Here is a 19,786-nt window from a genome sequence, read left to right as displayed (position 1 = left end):
GCCACTTTCTTTTGGTATAATTTTCTGGTGAATTTGAGCACCCGGCCCAGACTTAAATCCTCCTTTCCAGCGAATAAATTTAATAAGAGGGCCCAATTTTTGTACTCCATGCATAAAGATGCTGATAATTTTTTGAGTCGCTGCGCCTCTCCTTCCCCGTCTGCTTTTACTTTTTCATCCTACTCGAGAGAGAGACAGAGAGACGATGAAGCAAAGTGGCAGAAGGTTGAATGGTGTACATAATCCCTCGAGTATTACCTTCAAGTATAAAGTAGGCAGCGCGCGAGCAAAAAGTACGCAAAAGGAGAAGAAGAAGTTGGGATGGGCAGGAAGAAAAAGGTTTCTTCTCTTAACTCCAGAATATCAATTAGATGAAGATGAGAGAGTAAAGCTGGTTGCGCTGAGAGCTTCTTTTTCATCTCGGCTCTCTTGGTTAATCTTTGTATATTTTGGTGCTGGAAAAGTGCAGATAAAAGAGACACACGCGCGATCGGCAAACGCTATACCGCCTATTCCCTTTGTGGTTTGCCTTCTTTTTGGGCCAAACGCATCTTCGGTGATCTGGGTCGGTCTGATGTACCATGAATGGAACTTTCATCCCAAAATGTCATCATTCATTAACCACAGATTTTCTCTTTTCTAAAAAATCAAATCATCTCAAAAATTGATCTTTTAAGCTAAATGATATTGATGGCTTAGGCTCTTGGATCGCCCTCGCTATTAGAAAAAATTAGATTACTTCACTGTATTCAAACTTGAAATTCCAAAAACTTTTAACCTCTTTAACTTTCTTTAGAATAAAAAAAATTGTAGCGAAGTTCAACCCTCTCCATTACTCTTTTAGAAACCAAAGGCGAAACCTTTCTTTTTATGTAAAAATTAAATTAAAACTCTTAAATCAGGCTTAGCCGCGAGCCATCTCTCGTTTCGGCCTTTTTGCGTCGAGAGAGGAGGCGAGAGAGCGAACAAATTTAAAACAATAAGTAAAATATGTGCACGCCTGTGGCGGGCGAGAGAGCAAAAAGCGAAACAACTTGCCTGCTCGCTCGCAAATACGCAAAAGCGCGGCGGCGGCGGCGACGAAAGTTTGTGTTTGGGGTAAACCACGGTTATAAAATAAAAAGTACATTTGTACAATATAGAGGGTGGATAGTGTATAGCGTTTGGTTTCATCGCATCTCGTTCCGTTTAATTTATTACGGGATTTGCGCCGCGAGTAATAACAAGGGCGGCGCACAGCAGCCAGCACCACCACCCGAATAAAATACAGGGTGTGTTTATATGCATGCATATGTAGCGAGAGAGCGAGCAGGGGATTGGGATTCCGTGAGCAGATTGTTACTGTGTGCATAATGTAATGTGGCCGCTCTCGAATCTGAATCCGCGCGCGCGAGAGATGATGCCGAGTTATGGCAGCCGCCGGCAAACTCCATAGCTTAGAGCTGCACAAGATTTGTTTGATTTAATCCAACTTTGCTCCGCCAACGCTACCAGGGCACAAGAAAATAGCACGCCTGCCGATGAAACTTTGTTGCAATTAAACCAAAGTGAGATGCAAAATCTTGTTGAAGTACAGTTAAAATGTGGAAAGTTAATGTGTTTTAATTGAAGTTTATTTATTATGAAATGGAAATTTTGATATGATATTAAAACTCACTTAAAATTTAATTGTAAAATTACCATTTTTATTCAAAAGATGGCTTTTTCTACTGAACTATATTTTGAGTAGTTTCTTCTTCACAGAGACCAAAATCTTTTATTTAATTCTTAAATATTTTGGCTTTGGACTGCATTCGTATCCATTATTTTGACAAATGTGAGAACATGCATTAATTTTCAAAGTTTTCCATAAAAATATGAACATTTGTTATGTTTTGAATCATTTTTAAGATACAATTATTTTCAACTATAATACGATTGTTATCCAAATTTTTCACAACATTGATACAATTGAGTCAATATCATGATTCACAAGCCACAGCATTGCACAGCATCAAGTGATCAAATAAAAGAAAACATTAAATTTAGAAGAATGTGCAAACGTTTATATTTATAAAACGTTCAATTTTTTATTTTAACCATTTATCACCATTAAAATGAAACTATTTTACAAATTTTTCAGAGATCTCTTTTTATTTGCCAATATAATTTTTACGATTTATTTTTGATCATTTTAATTTTATCTCGTTTTATAAAAATATTATTTCAATCATAAAAGTTGAAAGTCACATGACCTGTTTTAACCGATATATCACATTTTTGGAAATGAAAATTTTAAAGTGATTTTTATTGTGTTCCTTTGGTTGATTTTTGATAAAATTTTGTATTTGTGATAATTAATTGATCATATTGTTTAAATGCAATACAATATAAAATTATAATATAGATTGAATATGATTCAATTAACTCATGAAATAAAACCATTTAATTTATTTTATTTTTGAAATGAAAAGTGGTAACGTTTTGAATGCTTACAGGGTCTAAAAGATTATCCGTAATTCAGACAAATCCTCCAAGGAAATGCTCGTTTAGGTGAAAAAATACGACTCGCTCTTCTTTTAAAAGCAGAGGAGGAAGAAATCTCGCCATTGTGAAGTTATTAGATCCAATCCCCTTTGATGCTTTTCCGAATGTTATTTTGAGGCCAGATGAAAACATAGGGTGACTTATGGTCCATATTAGTGGCCGAAAGTGGTTATGCTCCACAAATTGAAGAGAAAAATGATGCTAAACCTCTCTTCTCTGTTCCCTTTGTGCGTGTGTGCTTCCAACTGGGCAGCGAGCGAGAGGAAATCTCGACGCCGAAATCAATCATTGAGAATTCCCTCCATCGCCGATAATGCCCTTTATAGGCTCTTTCTCCCCCGTGTTACTTTTTTCCGCTCGCAGTCGTTCTAATACGTTTTCCAGACCGTTATAGAACCTAACTGCACGGACGCGCTTTTTAATACGAGAGAAAGAGCTCACGGCGTATTATTACAAAATCCTTCTTTCGATCCGCCATCCGCCGCTGGTGACTGTAGTTAAGACAATTTTGTGCTCTACTTAAGATTTACGAACCATTTTATATTGCCTCCCACTCTCTCATAGTATGAAGGATAAAATAGAACGAGATCGTGGCTCGCGCGCCTTCTTCCAGATCGAATTATAACCTTTTTTAATCAATTTTATTTATTGTTTTATGGCGTTTGCAGCAAGTGGATTATGTGCTTCTACTCAAAACCATAGACTTACATTAAAATGGATTTCTTGTTCTGCTTTGTATAGGGTAAGGCAATAAGAAAAAATACTGCAATTCCCAAGAGTAATTAAAATATTAACTGATTGTCTTTAAAATAAATTTTTGAAAGATTCTTTTGGAAAATGCCGAAATGTTCAAAATTTATTAAGTGATATTTTTGTATCATCAATTTTACACTTTTATCTCGGTGAGCTCAAAATTCCAATGGATTTAATAATTGTGATAAAAACAACAACTTGTTATCTACAATTAGTACATTTTGCGAAATAAATGAATTTGAAAAGAAATTAAATGGACTCACTCGGAATTAAACGAGACTTTTAAGATAGCGTTGCAGATTTTAAATTTACTCTAACGGAACTGCATATTAGTACATTACATTTCATAATAATTATTAAAATTAAAGGATACTAGAAAAATTGAAAAAAAAATCATAATTAATATGGATTTACTATTTTTTTTTTAAATTTTTCTGAAAAGATTCAAGTTAAAAATTTGTAAAAAAAATCTTTTAAGATTAAATACATTTGATAAATTCAAGAAGAGACAAATATCTTCCACCAAAGCAAATGGTGCTTATTGCAACAGCGTTTGGGGTAGTCGGCCACATCATTATTTATGCGATGTGTAAAATCTACAAGGGGCTTCTTCCTCTGCTTTCTTTCCCGCGCCTTCTCCTTTCCGCGCCCTTGGAGAAAAAGGAAAAAATAGAAACACACACACAACAAACTTTGTTAAGTGCCTTTTTACATATAAGAAAAGGCGCTAAAAGGAACGGCTGACATATTGTAACACATTATAAATAATACTGCTGCGAATACCGCTTCTGATGCCAAAAATATAAATAACAAAAATTACATCAGCCGCGGCACCAGAATATATTGCGTAGTTAAAAATTATATCTCAAAAGAGGAAGACGCGCGTCCCCTGCTAAGTTCTTGGCTTGCAGCAGTTTTCGAATTGCACCAGAGATAAATTTTTCTACCTAACTCTGGAAGTAAGTGGCAAGAATTAAAAAATACCCTCTGCAAAACTTGTGCAATTGCAGCGAATCTTAAGCCAAAGTGCGCCTCGAGGAATAATGTGAGATCTAGCAACAGAGAAATTAATAATTTTGCGTGTAGCCGCCGCGAGATTAAAACATGTCTGCGCGTTTTAACATTTTTGAACAGCATGGAAGAAAAATAGAAGTTTTTCTGTGGCACATAAATATTAAAAGTTAGAAAAAAAACTATATTTTATTAAAATTTATATATCGTTTGTGAAAATTATCAAATTCAATATTTCAATGGTTATTTATTTATAATTTTGGATTTTATTCCATTAACACCATTTGTTGGTAAGATTTTTGCTTACTTTTATTAAATTATAAAATTCTTTAATGTTTATAATTTATTTTTAGTTGGATTATGGACATGCTCGAATTGACTCATGACAACAATAATGACTTTGCATAAAAAATATCTCTTGGGTGGTGATAAAATCAAACCATGCACCATGTTTGTAATGTTTTACTACCAAATTTTATTGCTTCAAAGAAAGACAGACAACTTTTGGCTCACACTGAAGACGATCTTTGCCACAGAATTTGAGTCCTCGTCCAACCTGGGATAAATCCAAAGTTTGTAAAAACTTTTGTTGATCTGCACCTTAAATGTTGTATTTATAAAATAAATGCCAGACATTTAATGAGAGAATGAAGAAAAACAAAAATAGCCGACTTTTTCTGAAAGAAAAACACACCTTCTAATACTCATATCTGTCCACTTACAAATCAGACGGTGGTTAATTCAATTAAGCTCTCCTGCCGCGTGCTAATAAACAAACTAATTAAAAAGCATTAAACCGTCAGGTGTGTTTACACTCGGCCGTCGGCAAGACATAAACAACTCTGGGTGGAGAAAAAGGGAGGAAAAGCAGTCTTAAAAAAGATGAGCACTTCTTTTCGTCTTCTTGGAGGAAAAAAGGAAAAGACGAGGAAAAACTTCCTGACGCGCGCAAAAATGGGAGGCGTTTTATCTCATTATTTTATGCCGCCCCATACTCGGCAGCTTTAATAGGGCGTTAAAAATGGGCGAAACTTTTTCGAGATTCATCGCTGACTGAGAGAGAAGAAAGGGGTTTTTTATTTTACAGCCAAGTCAAAAGCCTACCAGACGATAGCTAGACTGTCTCTCTAATAAGCCGTTATATGCAACCGGCTGGATTTTAATGATGGATGGGCCGCCATTAGCGGACCAATTTGCAAAAATTATCGCGCACCACGCCACTTTTTGCCGCGAGCGCGTGCCACTGCAAAAAAACCCGTCGAGCTTAACGACGTCAAATTAATATCAGGGTTAGTGCCTGCTGACAAGGGAACATCCCCAATCTTTATTTATTTTTACGAAAGCAAGGCTGAATGATATGAGGGGCGAAAAATACAAACGATGTTTTTCTTTTAATAAAAGTTTACGCTTGGCAAATGTATTATGAGGAACATGTGAATAATTCAAATAATTGATTTAAATTTAACCAGAATAATTCAACATAAATAAGTTGAAACTATCTATAAATGGGGAAATCATGGTTTTACTGAAAATATTTAGCTGTTGTACCGTGCAAAATTGTTAACTTTTATCAACTTTTATTGAAATGAGCCATAAATTATGCTGCATAAATCAGGAGCTTAATTAAAACTCCGAAATTAAGGCAACATAATTGGCCTGGACCTAATTTGGGTCATCAGCTGGACCTAATAATGTGTTAAAAAAGCACATTATGGGTGTCCCAACTTGTCGCATTTTTGTTAACACTTCTTGACTGAAATATATCGATGGTGGGAATTTTAAATCATAAAATTCGAGTTGATTAGAAATTATGTCAGTTGGTTTACAATTTTAGAAAAATGATTAATTGCGTCAATTTTCTCATTATCTGCTTTTGTATAGTTTCAAGTCAAGTGTTGCATACATTTTAGAGTTCTATAATGACAAGGACCAAAAATTGAGATTGTTTCTTATTTCCTACAAATCCAATTTCCCACGTTTGATCAAATTCGGTTAATGAAGGTTGGCGGCGTTCCCTCGTGAGCCGAATTCCGACAGACATGCGGAATTCGCTGTTTCATTTGAGCGACACGTCAAAAGAGTGGTGAATAGGCATGCCTCGCCTTTCCTGTGGGGATAAGAAATTCCGGTTGACTGCGTGGCAATAATTATACTGGGTGCATTTCACACTGCGACGCACACGTCGCTCCAGAGCATTGTCTAACCGTCGTAATTACAAGTGAATCGACTTGATGTATGTACATGTGCTCACAATCAGATAGACAAATGAGAGGATAATAATTTCTTTCGTGAATTTGAGAAGATATACTCACTTTGGAAATTATTGCAAACAGAGAGATGGGAGGGAAAATTGATAAGAAAATGGGCTGAAAACTCGTTATTCATGGTGAATTGTCTTGGTAACATGTATTTAGGTTTCTATTTTGATGTACAGAAAAGTTATATTCATAAAATAATTTGAAATTTTTACTCTGGATTCTTATAAAACCTCCAATGCGGGACAAAAGTTTATAAAATTAGTTAAAGGTATTTCGCTTTACCAAATAAACAATATTTTACCCATTTGAGAGGAGAAATAAAAGAAATAAAAATATTATTAAATGTTACAAACCTTGCGACTTATTTTGTCAGGTGGCCGGTTTCCATCGGACCCACCGGTTATTAGAGGTAAAAAAACCTCAGTACGTATTTTTTTTGCGAGCTTGCATGTATCGCAATTACAAAACATCATCAAACATAACCTTAATTGCAATAGATTCTTAGAGTCCTAGAGACCCTGACAATTAAAAACACGTGCTATTTTTTTAAATTCAAATTTATTTTTATCTAAAAAATTTTTTTTCATTCAATAATTTTTCGACTACAGACTGAATTCTAATAAGTGGTTTTCTTTCTGCGCAAAGGCTGCAAATCTGCTTTCAGAGAGGCTGACGCGCCGATTCTAAATGATCAGCTAATCTGATTTTCAAAGCGTCCTTTGTCCCTTTTGTCAAAGAGCGACGTGGGTGGGTGAGTGGGCGCGCTACTTTCAGCACTTTTATCCCATTTGTCGCGACGGACAGAAGCTGCTGCCGGCGAACGCAGAGGCCAAATGGAATTCCTGTGAAAGAGACAGAGAGCATCAAACTGGAGGTGCTGATGAAATATTTCTGTGTGTTCCAGGCTGCAGCCCTTGACCCCTTGCAAAGAGACGCCGGCGTTTGTTTGATCTCTCTTTCTGCACACCCGTTGGTTGCCATGGCATCATCGGCGCTCTTCTGCCTCAGCCTGCAAATCCGTGAGTAGCATTTCTTTATTTCCAAACATAATATATATTTTTTGATTTTGGAAAAATTCGGGAAATATATATTGAGGATAATTGTGAAATATTTTAATAAGTTTTTAGTATTTCACTATATTTGGGTGCGTCAAATTTATCAAAAATAGTTACAATTCTGTTCCCTATCTTCACTCAATTAAAATCTTTCGATTGACTCAGCAGAATAAATAATTCTGATGAAAATGGGTCTTTGTGAACTATGGCATTCTGATTCAACAGAATACAATATTTGAGACTGTAAACGACCTATTTAATTATAACCAAGGACTTTTTAACAAGAAAATAAATTTGGTCTTTTTTCCCAAGTAGCTTTAAGAATCTAGCAAGGAAAAACAGCATAATTATTTTTCAATTCCTGTATAATCTTTTTTACTAAATATATTAAACAATTAAGATTTTATATTTTATCGGATTTTATTGCTTTTCTGTTCATATATACAAGTAATGCAAGAATTTTGAATGCTATAGATCGGGAAAGCATTAAAAATTACATGCACTTGCTTCCTGGCCGGAGAAATATTGCTCTCATTAAACCAATATTTGCAAAACACCGTCGGTCTCTCTCGGAAAGGTGCTTCGATGATAATACACAAAGCGGCGGCGACCGGCAGGAGCGAATAAATTACCAAGTGAAATGTGTGCCTAGGTGTATAACGTGAGAGCGAGTGTGTGCGAGTTACGGGGTGAAAAAATGTAGGGGCATAATATAATGTATATAAAATAAAGGGTACCATCATAATGTCCTAAAGAAAATGTCCTAAATTGAGGTTAAAGACAATGTCCTAACAGAGAATGTCCTAAAGAAAATATCCTAAAGATAATGTCCTAAAAGCTATGGTCGCACATTGTCCTAAAGATTTTGTCCTAATTGAATTTAAAGAAAATGTCCTAAATTTCGGAAAATTGGTTGATATATAAAAAAAAAATTAGTTTTTTCAACAGGGGACTAACATGAACTTTATTCCTTATCAAATGAATTCACTTATGCAGAAAGAATGCTTCTCTGTCACATTTCTAAAGAAAGTTGATCAAATAATTCAAAATATTAAAGTGCATAAAAGTTTGAAACAATCATATTATATTCCACAAATACAATTAATTTAAAAAAATAATATTATTACTATAATGTATATTGAAAATAAATTTAACGAATATTTTCAATAAGAATTTTTCATATTTTTTGTCTTGAAAAAAAAATTCCAATGATATTTCTAATGTAAGTAAACTTTTTCATAGGAAACTAAAATATATTTTCCTGAAGATTTTTACGAAATTCTTTGAAACTATTGTCTAGAAGAAAGATTAATAGTTATATTTCTTAACTACCCGTAGAAAAAGCGAAGAAAAAAAATTTTTTAAAAAAATATTACAGACATTACAAAAGCCAAAAATTACTAAAATTAGTTCAAAAGTCTATAATGTATATTTTCCGATAAAGACTATATATATGAAACGTAAAATTAATAATATTTTGAATCAGGATAAATTTTAACGCAAAATTACTTGAAAGGATAAATTGAATTTTTTTGCACATGACACATGACTTGTCATAATTTTCAGGCGTTAGGATATTTTCTGTTAGGACATTTTCAATTCTCACTTTTAGGGCATTTTCTTTAGGATATTTTCTGTAGGACATTTTCTTTAGGATATTTTCTGTTAGGACATTTTCTGTTAGGACATTGTCTTTAGGACATTGTGAGGCACCCCTAAAATAAAGAAGAGAGAATTATTCAAACGCGGCGGTGGAGAGATGAATGAGGACAAAAAATTCATTACCCGCCGCTAGTTTTATGCTAATAGAAGAGCAAAATAATAAAAAAAGAGAGGTGGTTTTATTCAGCGAGGTTTCTGCATATCTGTATATTATGATAATGCATTGGACTCGCACGGCGTGTTGCTCGTTCTCAAGACAATATTATTCCTCTCTTCTTCTGCACAGGGGGATCACACTGGGGTGGGTGTGTCTGCCAGCGAGTTTATATTCAAATTAGGTCAACACATTTCATTTATCATACGGCAAGACTGACACCCGACCTCCCATTCTTATTCAGTTTGTGTTGCTGCTGTGGTGTGCACGTATCTATGTACATATTTGCTACTCGCTCGCTCGCTCGCGCGCCTAGCTGTTATTACCAGCCGTAACTCATGCGGCCTGATGAGAATTTATGTGCGCAAATGCCGCCCGCCGAATCATTCCCGAGCAACAAGTTATTAAACCATTATCTAAATAGATTTTTTTGCAGGTGCTCTCGGTTCAAACCGCAAAATGATTCTGCGGGTGTGCATCAAAGTAAACAAAGGTTACGAGAGTGATTAATTCAGTTTTAAAATCTCCTTGCACAGTCCCTCTCTCATCTCATAAGGATCGAATGAGTATTAAACAATGTGGCTCAGAAAACCCAAATGTCTAAGTTTATCATCTTCTAAGAACGTAAAAATTGACAAAAAGAAAAAAAAATATATTTTTTAGCAGAATAATCTTGCAAGTTAAATGTTGGAAATGTGACATGCAGCAAAAATGCGAGTTTATAGATTTCATAACAATAAAAAAAGTTGTAAATGACAAATTAAAACTTCCACAATACCAAAAATTTTTGCTCCTTTGATTGAAACTTTAATGTTTTTGAATTTTGTATTAAAAATAAATTAACTTTCTGGCGACATAAATTCATTTCTCATTTTTGATCGAAATAGATAAGTTGAAAGTTTTATCAGTTAAATTCCTTCAGGAATTGTCTTCCCCATTGTCAGTCGCATTTGAACTTTCTTATTAATTATATGTCAGAATTTGTGAAATTCAATGCCTTTTCTTTATTAATTACCTCAAAAATTGGTTTGATATTTTAAATTATGTCACTCTTTTGTTTGAATAAGTTGACCCTCGAGGAGACAATCATGGAAATGAAGAGATCGGGCTTTTCCTTGTTGCAGAAAAAAAGAGCCATTTGTTTTTGAATAAAAAAAAAACAATTTTTCTGCAACAAGGAAAAGCCCGATCTCTTCATTTCTATGTCAAGCTCTTATTTAAAATTTAAAATACTTGGAATTAATGACTTTTTAGGAATTTAAGAATCTTTTATATTTTTTATAAATGACCTTTTGATCCCCCATCTTAAATTTCTGCACTATTTTAAGAATGTAATACATTCTGTATTATCAAAAATTTGAATTAAACTGATAGTTCTTCGTGAATCCTAAATAATTTTACCGAGTTTTTTGCAATGCAAATAATATCAGTTAACAAAAACATCCAAACAAACATTCATCGCCCATTGAGGTTGAATTGCGCCTTTTGAACACCCCCGCAACGATGAATTTCAACCGTAAACCCGTATTGCGGGCCGATGAATGCGAAATGAGCGTCGATGAAAAGATAGGCCCAAAATAGGTAATTAATAAAAATAATATGAGAGCGTGGTGGCGACAAAAGCACAAAACACACACGCGCGAGCGGCAGTTGTCGCGGTCGGGCGCGTTTATTATAAAGCCCAATTGCTGTAAATATCGGCGACCAGTGGCGTTGTTTGTGTGTACATTTTTGTTGTTTGCTGCCGGATAAATCAGTGGCCCGTCGTAATTTTGATTGTTTCGCACAATAGACTTTGCACGCGACATAAATCGAAATTGCAAAGTACACAAATATGAAAACGTATGCGATGGTGCTGTTTGATTGCCTGTTATTTTTCCCATTGTGCATTGTTATTGGCCGCCGCCGTCTATCAGCTACAATATTGCTTCGCGGGTTGCATTCGGAGCACAAAACACACACGTTGTTTTGCTTTTGCACGTATATTTGCACGGATGGATGCTGCTCCCTCTCTCCACTCCTCTCTCTCACACAATCGGCTGAATTACCGACCTGCGTTGCAACATGAAATTGACCAGGTCAGGTAATTCATTGCAAATTGCACATCCACCACTTTTCTCAACTCAGCCGTGTGACACAATATTTAATTGAGTAATAAATAAATCAGCTTGCATTCAATTCTGATGTTTAATTAGAAATTATATTGCGCAATCAAAATATCCCATTATTTCCAGTTGTAAATTGGAGACGTATTTCCTGCTGTAGTATAATTATGAAATACATAATAATATGTAAAATTATCATCTTTTCTCTCAATTATAATAACTTGTATAATTTTGAATGTATAAATGATGTATCCCGTTATGGGCAGCAATTGCCTTTGTGATAGATCAATAAACACAATTTGCAACTATATGTACCTGTGACAATGACTAAATTTTGAATTTTTGATTTTTTTTTTTAAATGTAGCAAGTTAACAACAAAGATCAAATAATGTAACTAATCTTTAATTTTTGGTTAAGAAAATCTACAATTATTTCCACAAGAAAACAACAATTAGCTCAATTGTCCTGTAGATTTTGAATAATGTAAATCAAAAACCCAAAGGAATTTCCGTTCAAAAAAAGACTATAATTCTATTTCCGCTTGTAAATGTTACATATTGTTAATATTTAAAAATGTAAACTTTATAATAGTCATTATATATTCTAACCAAAAAATCAAATTGTAATTTTTATAGAATTGTTTACATTTATCAATGAACAAATGAATGAAAAACTCCAAAACAATATTGAGAATTAAAAAAAAGTTAAATGGCAAAGTTAAACCATACAAAAGCCTCTCTATCTCTCTTTCATATTTCTCAAAACTTTTCGCACAAACGGAGCTTCGTCTTTTTCTCTCGCGGGCCCAATTTGAAAAGCGCCGACCGTTCCATGCAATTTGGTGAGCGTTTGTTCTCAAAGGAACCGCACACACACGATCGAGCGAAATAGATCCGACTCAATAAGTTTCACCTCTCTTGGAAAAATTCTGGAGGCATCCGCGTGTAGGCGGCTCTGGAAACACACACACGCAGACACCGACCGACCCATCGACTGAGAGAGCGAGGCCCATTCATCTCAAATCAATCAGGCCCGGACCAATCATCGGGCCAAAGCGATGAGAAGAGAGCATCCATCCATCTTGAGCGGCTGAAATCCCTCCAGAAGAGTTAGGGCTCCTGCACTCGCACATCGGATGGATACACATGGTGGATCGCCAAAATTGGCCCTAAAAAATAACAGAAAATAAAAATTAGGGAAATATTATTGAAATAGACAAAAAAAAAATTGCAACTTATGAGGACTAAATTTTTAAAGTTGAACGAGACAAATATAATTATAATTATTTTCTACCACTACTCATGATGAAATTAATTAAATATTATTATTTATTTATATATATTTATTATTTTGTAATATTTTTTAAATTCTTGTTTGTACATTATCGAGAAATCTATATTTAATATTTGATTTGCTAATTTCCATGTTGCGGTGCTCTATTTTCATACATTACTTCATGAAAAACAAGCGAAAATATAAATTTTACAATTATTGTCACGATTGTAATTAAAAAAAACAAAGTAGTTAATGTTATTCTCATTGATTGAATTTAAAAGCAATAATTCATATTTCAATTAATTTTACAATTAAGAGTCATTTGTCGCATTCTCAATCCAAAATCTACGTTTCAAAGTACAGAAAAATTTTTTATTTAAAAAATTAAAAATTATCTTGTTTGAAGATTTTGTAATTACTGAAAATTTTGTCAATGAACTAATCAAAAGTATTGTCTGTAAACTAGATTAATTGAATGTTCATTCAAAATTTGCAATACTATCGTATTTTCCAATATCTATTTTTCATTCAAACCTTTTAGTGTAATTTTTTGAATATAGATATAAATACCCATCTATTTCACAGTTAGGGTGCTTTCACTAGGGGTGTTTTGCGCGAGGGTTTGTTTAAGGGTTGCACACATGCTTCATCTCAGTCATTAGAAGATTGCGGTGATTGAGTCCTGCTGGGATTTGTGTAACTAACGAATAATACATGACCAAGCGCGCTTTTACAAATTCCGTGTGCGAAGCGAAATCCCAGAAGCTTTACCCCGATGGGCTAGTGGTGGAGCGGCCCTTTTCTTTTCCGGAATAATTTAATCTAGTTTTGTAATAATAGGAGAGTCGGCGGCGGCTTCTGGTGTGTGACGGCATGTGTTTGGGTTTAAAACCGAGTTAGGCCCGAATTCCCACCCCGGCTGCAATAATATGATATAAATTCGCAGCAATTACCGCCTGCGTCACCATGACTAAATAACTGAGAAGGCTTTTCTGCGTGTGCGCTAAGAGAGCGAAACTCCAAATGGGTCCTGCTGGGAGTTTTAATTTTTAATTGTTGTCTCTCTCGCTTTATATGCATAGAGGCAATTTTAATAACGCATCGGCTCTTTTCGGCAAGCGCTTTATTAAGCCTGCTTTTCTTAAGATTGAGTTGTTTGTAAATTATTTTTTATAATAACATACTTACTAATATTATTAACTAGCATAAAAAATTTGTTTATTTTTTGATACAATAATAAGTTTCGTATTTTTCTATTAATTAATTTATGTTAAATTTAATATTTTCCATATATTGTTTACTAATTCTTTTGTCTTTTATATCAAGTTTTGAGAGAAATAATTCTGAAATTGTTGATTATTACTTACAAAATTATTTAAATAGTCCTATGATAATCTATGTTACACAAATAATATAAATAAATACTTATCCTCCATACCGCTGAATATGGCTTTTAATGGAATTATTTTATCCTTCATAATTATATTATACATTAAAAGAGGTGTTAGCTTGATATATCTTGATGGACGCCCCATTTTTCAATCTTTTTTGTTACGAAGTCTCTATGTATCTAGAAAACCTAATTAATTGAATCTAAATTTCTTTTGCCGTTCAAAAAAATTATAATTTTTATAATTTTTTTTTTTTTATCAAACAAAGCGAGTAATAAAATGTAAAAGTTGTCGCTCACTAATGCTTATCACAAATCTAAGTTGATTGACTTTTCTCACTCCGTCTGTTGCTCGCAGAGGTGCAAAATCATTGACTGATCACAAAACATGCAGTAAAAACCAATTCAAACAGATAAAATTACCAAAACATGAGCTACGAAATTTTTTCCAAAATAGGCGGTTTTCAGAGAACATAAATAGTTTGAAGTATGCTAATTAATTTTCATTCAGAGGCTTTCTGTTATTTCTAAAATTTAAAAAAAGGAAAAAATAAAATATTATAATGCTTGGGATTTTGATTTTTTACTAAAATAATGGTTAAATATATTGTTGGGAAATCGCAGAAAATTAATTGAAATTTACTTCAGCTACAAAAAGGCCATTTTAGAGATTGTGTGCCGAAAATTCTTATTCTACTTTCCAACAAACAAATATTAATTAAATTGGTAAGAAAATTTGCAACTTTGATTAAAAAAGGGGCTAAAATGATGATTGCGCTGTAGTAAATTAAAAACGAATAAATATTCGCCTACCTTTATTAACGTCATTATATTTAAATTTATGATTTCCAGGTCATCTGTTGTACTTTGCGTTTCCTTTTTTTGTGATGTACAATTCAATCAGCGCACAAATCACGCCAAAAGGTGCCGGAAACCACGGTCGGGCGATGAATTTGTTGATGAGCATCACCGAGAGCGGCAGCCCGTGTTGAAGTTGAATAAATGAGACAGCGCGCGCGTGTTATTCCAATCCATATCTCACTGCCTCATCAAATAAATGTCGCCATTCGGTCATTCCGTCTGCGGCCAGCTGTCATTGGTTATTGATCAAAAAATACTCGCTCTCTCTCATAAGCAGCCACACACAATACTGGTGGTGATCAGTGACCGAGATTTTTAATACATATAATAACATGCACCCGTACCATAGCACAGCTTATTGTGTCAAACCCATGTGATAGATCACTTATCAATGCGGATCAGCTCAAAATATATATATTCCGTCACAAGATTTATTTCAACTATTTTAATTTTTATCTTACTTTTGCGTACTCTTTTAATGTATATCTTTCAGATTTATTCATTTATTATATCACATTCATTAGTAACAACTAACATTTCAAATAATTTTGGATTATAAAAAGTTTGAAATACGACCAATGTTTTTATACTCAAATTTTTGTTACTTAAATGGAGACTTTATTTTCAATTCCATTTATTTAAAATTATTTTTACTCATTACAAATATTTCTGCTGCTGAAGGTTTTAAAATATTGCTGTATGAAACAAAAATAAATTATTTCTCATAATTAACTCAAAAGTGTTATAACAAATTTTGGCGATAAAAACAGTAACAAACAGCACTCTATTCGAGCCCAATAAACATTTATGGAAACTTATGTTTTTCATCTCTGGATATTGATTACCAGGCCAATAAAAATGTTTGCGCGAAACCGTACTAGAGTATTTATTATCTCGCATGTGACTCATATGTCTGCGTTAAAGTGGCCCGAGTGCAATAATTCATCGCCAACAGCGCGATCAAAAATCGCGGCCGATTTTGCACCTGTGCGCCAATCTGTGGCTGCGCACACCTGACCTAGGCCACAGTTCTCCTACCTGGCCGGATCGCGCCTTTTGAAGCACCGACCAAGTCAGACAACTTTCTCTTTGGCCAGAGGCCATTGAACTGGGTCGCTTTCAAGCAACATAATGTTATAGAATTGTCTAGCACTCATCAGCGGCTCGGTGGTCTAGGGGTATGATTCTCGCTTAGGGTGCGAGAGGTCCCGGGTTCAAATCCCGGCCGAGCCCATAATTTTTTCTTGTTTTTTTTTTTTAAATTGTAATAATAGCGTTCAAGGAATTTACTTAATAAACACATTTCATTCAGCTTATCATTCTTTGATTTATATTATAATTATATTTTTTTTTGATTATACACATATTATTATTTACACTTTTTTTTATAATTTTCTTGCGTTTATATTTTTCTATCTTTTACAGTGTTTGTTTTGGTATAAACAGAAATAAACAGGAAAAAAATTTAATTAAAAAATGAATTCTTTTGTAATTAAATTTTGTATAAATAATTCAATGCACGCGTGGAATTAATGATGCTTGCTTTAAATAATTACATGTTTAGTATTAATAAACAATTACAACACAACGACGTGAAACTTGAATTTTAAGCTCTTTCATTAAGATTGGATTCTTAAATTGTTTATTTTCAACACCCAATACGTGAATAATGGTCTATGGAGGGGTTTAATGTATTTGACTGTGTTGGATAATGCGTTGGAAAGGCGGTCGGCGCGAAGCCTTAGACAAACGATAGAGCGGCTCAGCACCCTAAAGGGCATCCCCTTCATTAGGCCAACAAATTAGGAGGCCTTTTGTTATTATTGGCAGCGACATTAGTGGTTTAACAGGGATGACACCAAACGACGAACACACATGTCGCCTCGAGCAAAGAGTAATTTGATTTTGATTGGCTCTTGTGTTTGGCGACCTGGCAAATTTAGTTGGCGACAAGCGAGCTGAGAGAGCAAGCGTTAATCCAAAATGTTTTGGACACACAACGGACAATGTATTAATAGGCGACCTGACAGTTTGTTGCTTAAAGGGATCACAGCTAAGAAAAATAGAGGTAAAAATATCATTTTTTTTTTAACAATTCCCTTTGTCGTGGACACAAGAATTAATACAAATTTAAAATTTTGATCATTATTATATAAAATATTCTAGTCCAAATGAAATGTATTTAAGGTCACTTTGATTTAAAAAATCAATATTATTCATATCTTAAAAATGTCCGAAACAAAACAGTTAAAAAAGCCGAGAATATAAAGTACATTATTCCGCAGCAGAAGAAGGGGACTTAAATTAAAATTAAAAGCAAAAAATTGAGAGATTTCTTTATGAATCATGATCCATAAGATTCTTGGAGGAGCTATGTGTGTATAGTAAATTAATTTTACAAAATAGTAATATGCAATTTCATTTCTACTCCACAATTTTCTCTCCGAACAGAAAAAATTAAACGAAAAAACAAATTGGCCCGCGTGTTTGTGGACTTTGCAAGGCGTTGGATTCAATTACTCAGCTTCGCCACGCGGCGAATACAGGGTTAATTTGGAAAGCGCGCATTTTCTGTATAAACACACGCGCGCGCGTGTGTGTGTCTTTGGGGTGCAGTTAAATGTAGCAGAGAGCAAGTCTGAATTTTTGCAGGGTGGCTGAGCTAGGCCATTTGGTGCTAGACGCGTAATGGTCAGAACGGTGGCGCGCGCGCGGGTGCATTACTTGTTATTTGGCTTCATTAACATAAGGTTAAATTACCTGAGAAGAATGTGGTTAATAAAAATAAAGAGCCATAATGGGCAAAGTGGAAACAGTCGTAAATAAGCCGAGATGCTGGCGTGGGATGAGCGAACGAGTTTTGCACCTCCGACCATCTCATCGCATAAAGGAACCGCGAGAACCGTTCTTGCCTCTTCTCTCATTATACTTGTTGGTGAACCGCGAGAAGCACCCCTCGCAAATGATATTGCCGGGCAATTAATCTCCGACCGCCACCGATAAAGCTCAAAATTTTTAATCCTTCCTCTCACACTCTCGCATGCTATATCAACTTCTTTTTCCACCAGCTCTCTCTGATAAATTTATAATAATTTCCACTGAAATAAATCGAGGTGGAGGAATTTTTAAATCTCGCCCCATAACAATATTTCACTTTGTGATTTATGGGTTATTGCTTGTTGGCATTTTTAAACTTCTGATTAGCTTGAAATAAGGTGTGATTTACAATCTAGAGTGCCAAAAGGTCACTAATTGTATGGAATAATTTTGAAGTTCCTCAATTTCAAGTAAGTTACAAAATAATTACTTAGACAACAATTTTTCTCTCTTTCTTGCTCATGAAATAGGGTCGCAGACCGTGACCGAAACTGGTAGAGCCATTTGTGTTTTTTGAATAAAAACAATTTTTCTGCAACGAGGAAAAGCCCGATCTCTTCATTTCCATGATCATCTCCTCGAGTGTCAACTTATCTTCAAACAGATTTTTCTCTCATTTAAGTGCTGCCAATTATTTCTCAAATATTATTTTTATTTTTTATTGATGGAGAGAAAACACACATAAATTTGGAATAAACACCAAATCAAGAAGTAAATTTGCCACCTAACAACAATAACACATAATTTCATTTTGTCGTTTGACCTCTCAGACTCTGATTGAGTAAAAAAATAACAATTTTCTATGTAAGAAAATGAGCATTACAAATCAAGAAACCTACTTCATTGTTGCAAATTTGAGACAGAATATTGCATGAAATGATTTGAATGTTTGTAATTTTAATAAATTTATTCTTTGATGTTATACAAAGAAGAAGTGGGACCTCACAGAAAGTAAACTTTTCTCCTAATTTTTAACCTTTTTTAAAGTAAAAATAAAAGATTGTGATTTAAGATTCAAACTTCAGTTCACGCCTTAATATTAATAAATTCCGCGCTCTGTATTTCGTGGTTTTGTGCTACGCAGTCATTTGTCTGATTATTATTAAGCTATTTAAACGATATCCCTTTGTCATGCTGTCAAAATGTAGAGCAAAGAAAAGAGGGTGGCGCGTGTATTTCGGCGTTGCTGGAAATCTTGTATTTAAAGTGGCGATTCATGTGATGTTGGAGATAAAAAATGCAGAACACCATCGTCGTCGGCGGCGACGACTACGAATAAGAAGAGGAACATTTGCAAGAAGAAAAGAGGGACAAATAAATATATGGGAAAAAGAAATGTTCGTGTATAAAGAATCAAAATTATCATGGATAATAAATAAGTTATTCATGAAGGCCTATAGCTCAGGCTTCGTATATTATTATCAAGTGTATTTGTATTCAGCTCATAAAGCCAGTGATTTATGTGCCTTCAGACGCAAACCAACAGTGGCTGCTGCTTGCTTGCTTGGTTGCCTAACTTTAAGCGTATGCATTACACACGACGAGCAGAGGAATGTAGCAACTCAAAAAGCAGCCCGAAAAATCTCTTTTTTTCTTTCTCAGTCATTTTCATAATACACCACATTCAGCATTAGGCAAATGATTCTTGACGAATCTCATCCACTCGACAACACATGCACGCCCACATCTTTACTGATTTATTTTTCAGAACTAGCGGAATATTTATGTATGCAGTCGGCGCGCGCTTTTTCCTTTCTCTTTGATTAAACTTATTGCGTCGTAGCTAAATTATTCGTTAACAATGAAATCAAATTATTGAATAAGAACTTTTGAAAATTAAACTTGCTAAAATCAAAAG

General features: G+C 34.3%; 1 protein-coding gene and 1 non-coding gene across 16 annotated transcripts in view; both read left to right on the top strand.

Annotated features, from left to right (window-relative positions):
- The window catches only part of LOC132205125 (calmodulin-binding transcription activator 1), a 242,176-nt gene that overhangs the window by 30,101 nt on the left and 192,289 nt on the right, over positions 1-19,786 (top strand). For all 15 annotated transcript variants that reach the window (XR_009442678.1, XR_009442675.1, XM_059634025.1 and 12 more), the window contains one exon: positions 7,453-7,567. Coding sequence is in view for 1 of the 15 variants with exons in the window: in XM_059634025.1 (XP_059490008.1) it covers positions 7,528-7,567 (40 nt within the window). In the remaining 14 variants the exon portion in view is untranslated. The remainder of the gene's footprint in view (positions 1-7,452; positions 7,568-19,786) is intronic.
- Positions 16,213-16,284, top strand: Trnap-agg (transfer RNA proline (anticodon AGG)). The gene has a single exon. It is a non-coding gene; the product is annotated as a tRNA-Pro (tRNA).

This window comes from Neocloeon triangulifer, unplaced genomic scaffold (assembly GCF_031216515.1).
Source record: "Neocloeon triangulifer isolate White Clay Creek 2 clone unplaced genomic scaffold, ASM3121651v1 ptg000001l, whole genome shotgun sequence".
Taxonomy (NCBI): Eukaryota; Metazoa; Arthropoda; class Insecta; order Ephemeroptera; family Baetidae; genus Neocloeon; species Neocloeon triangulifer.
Note: the sequence above shows the minus strand (reverse complement) of the source record. Positions and strands in the feature narration are given on the sequence as shown.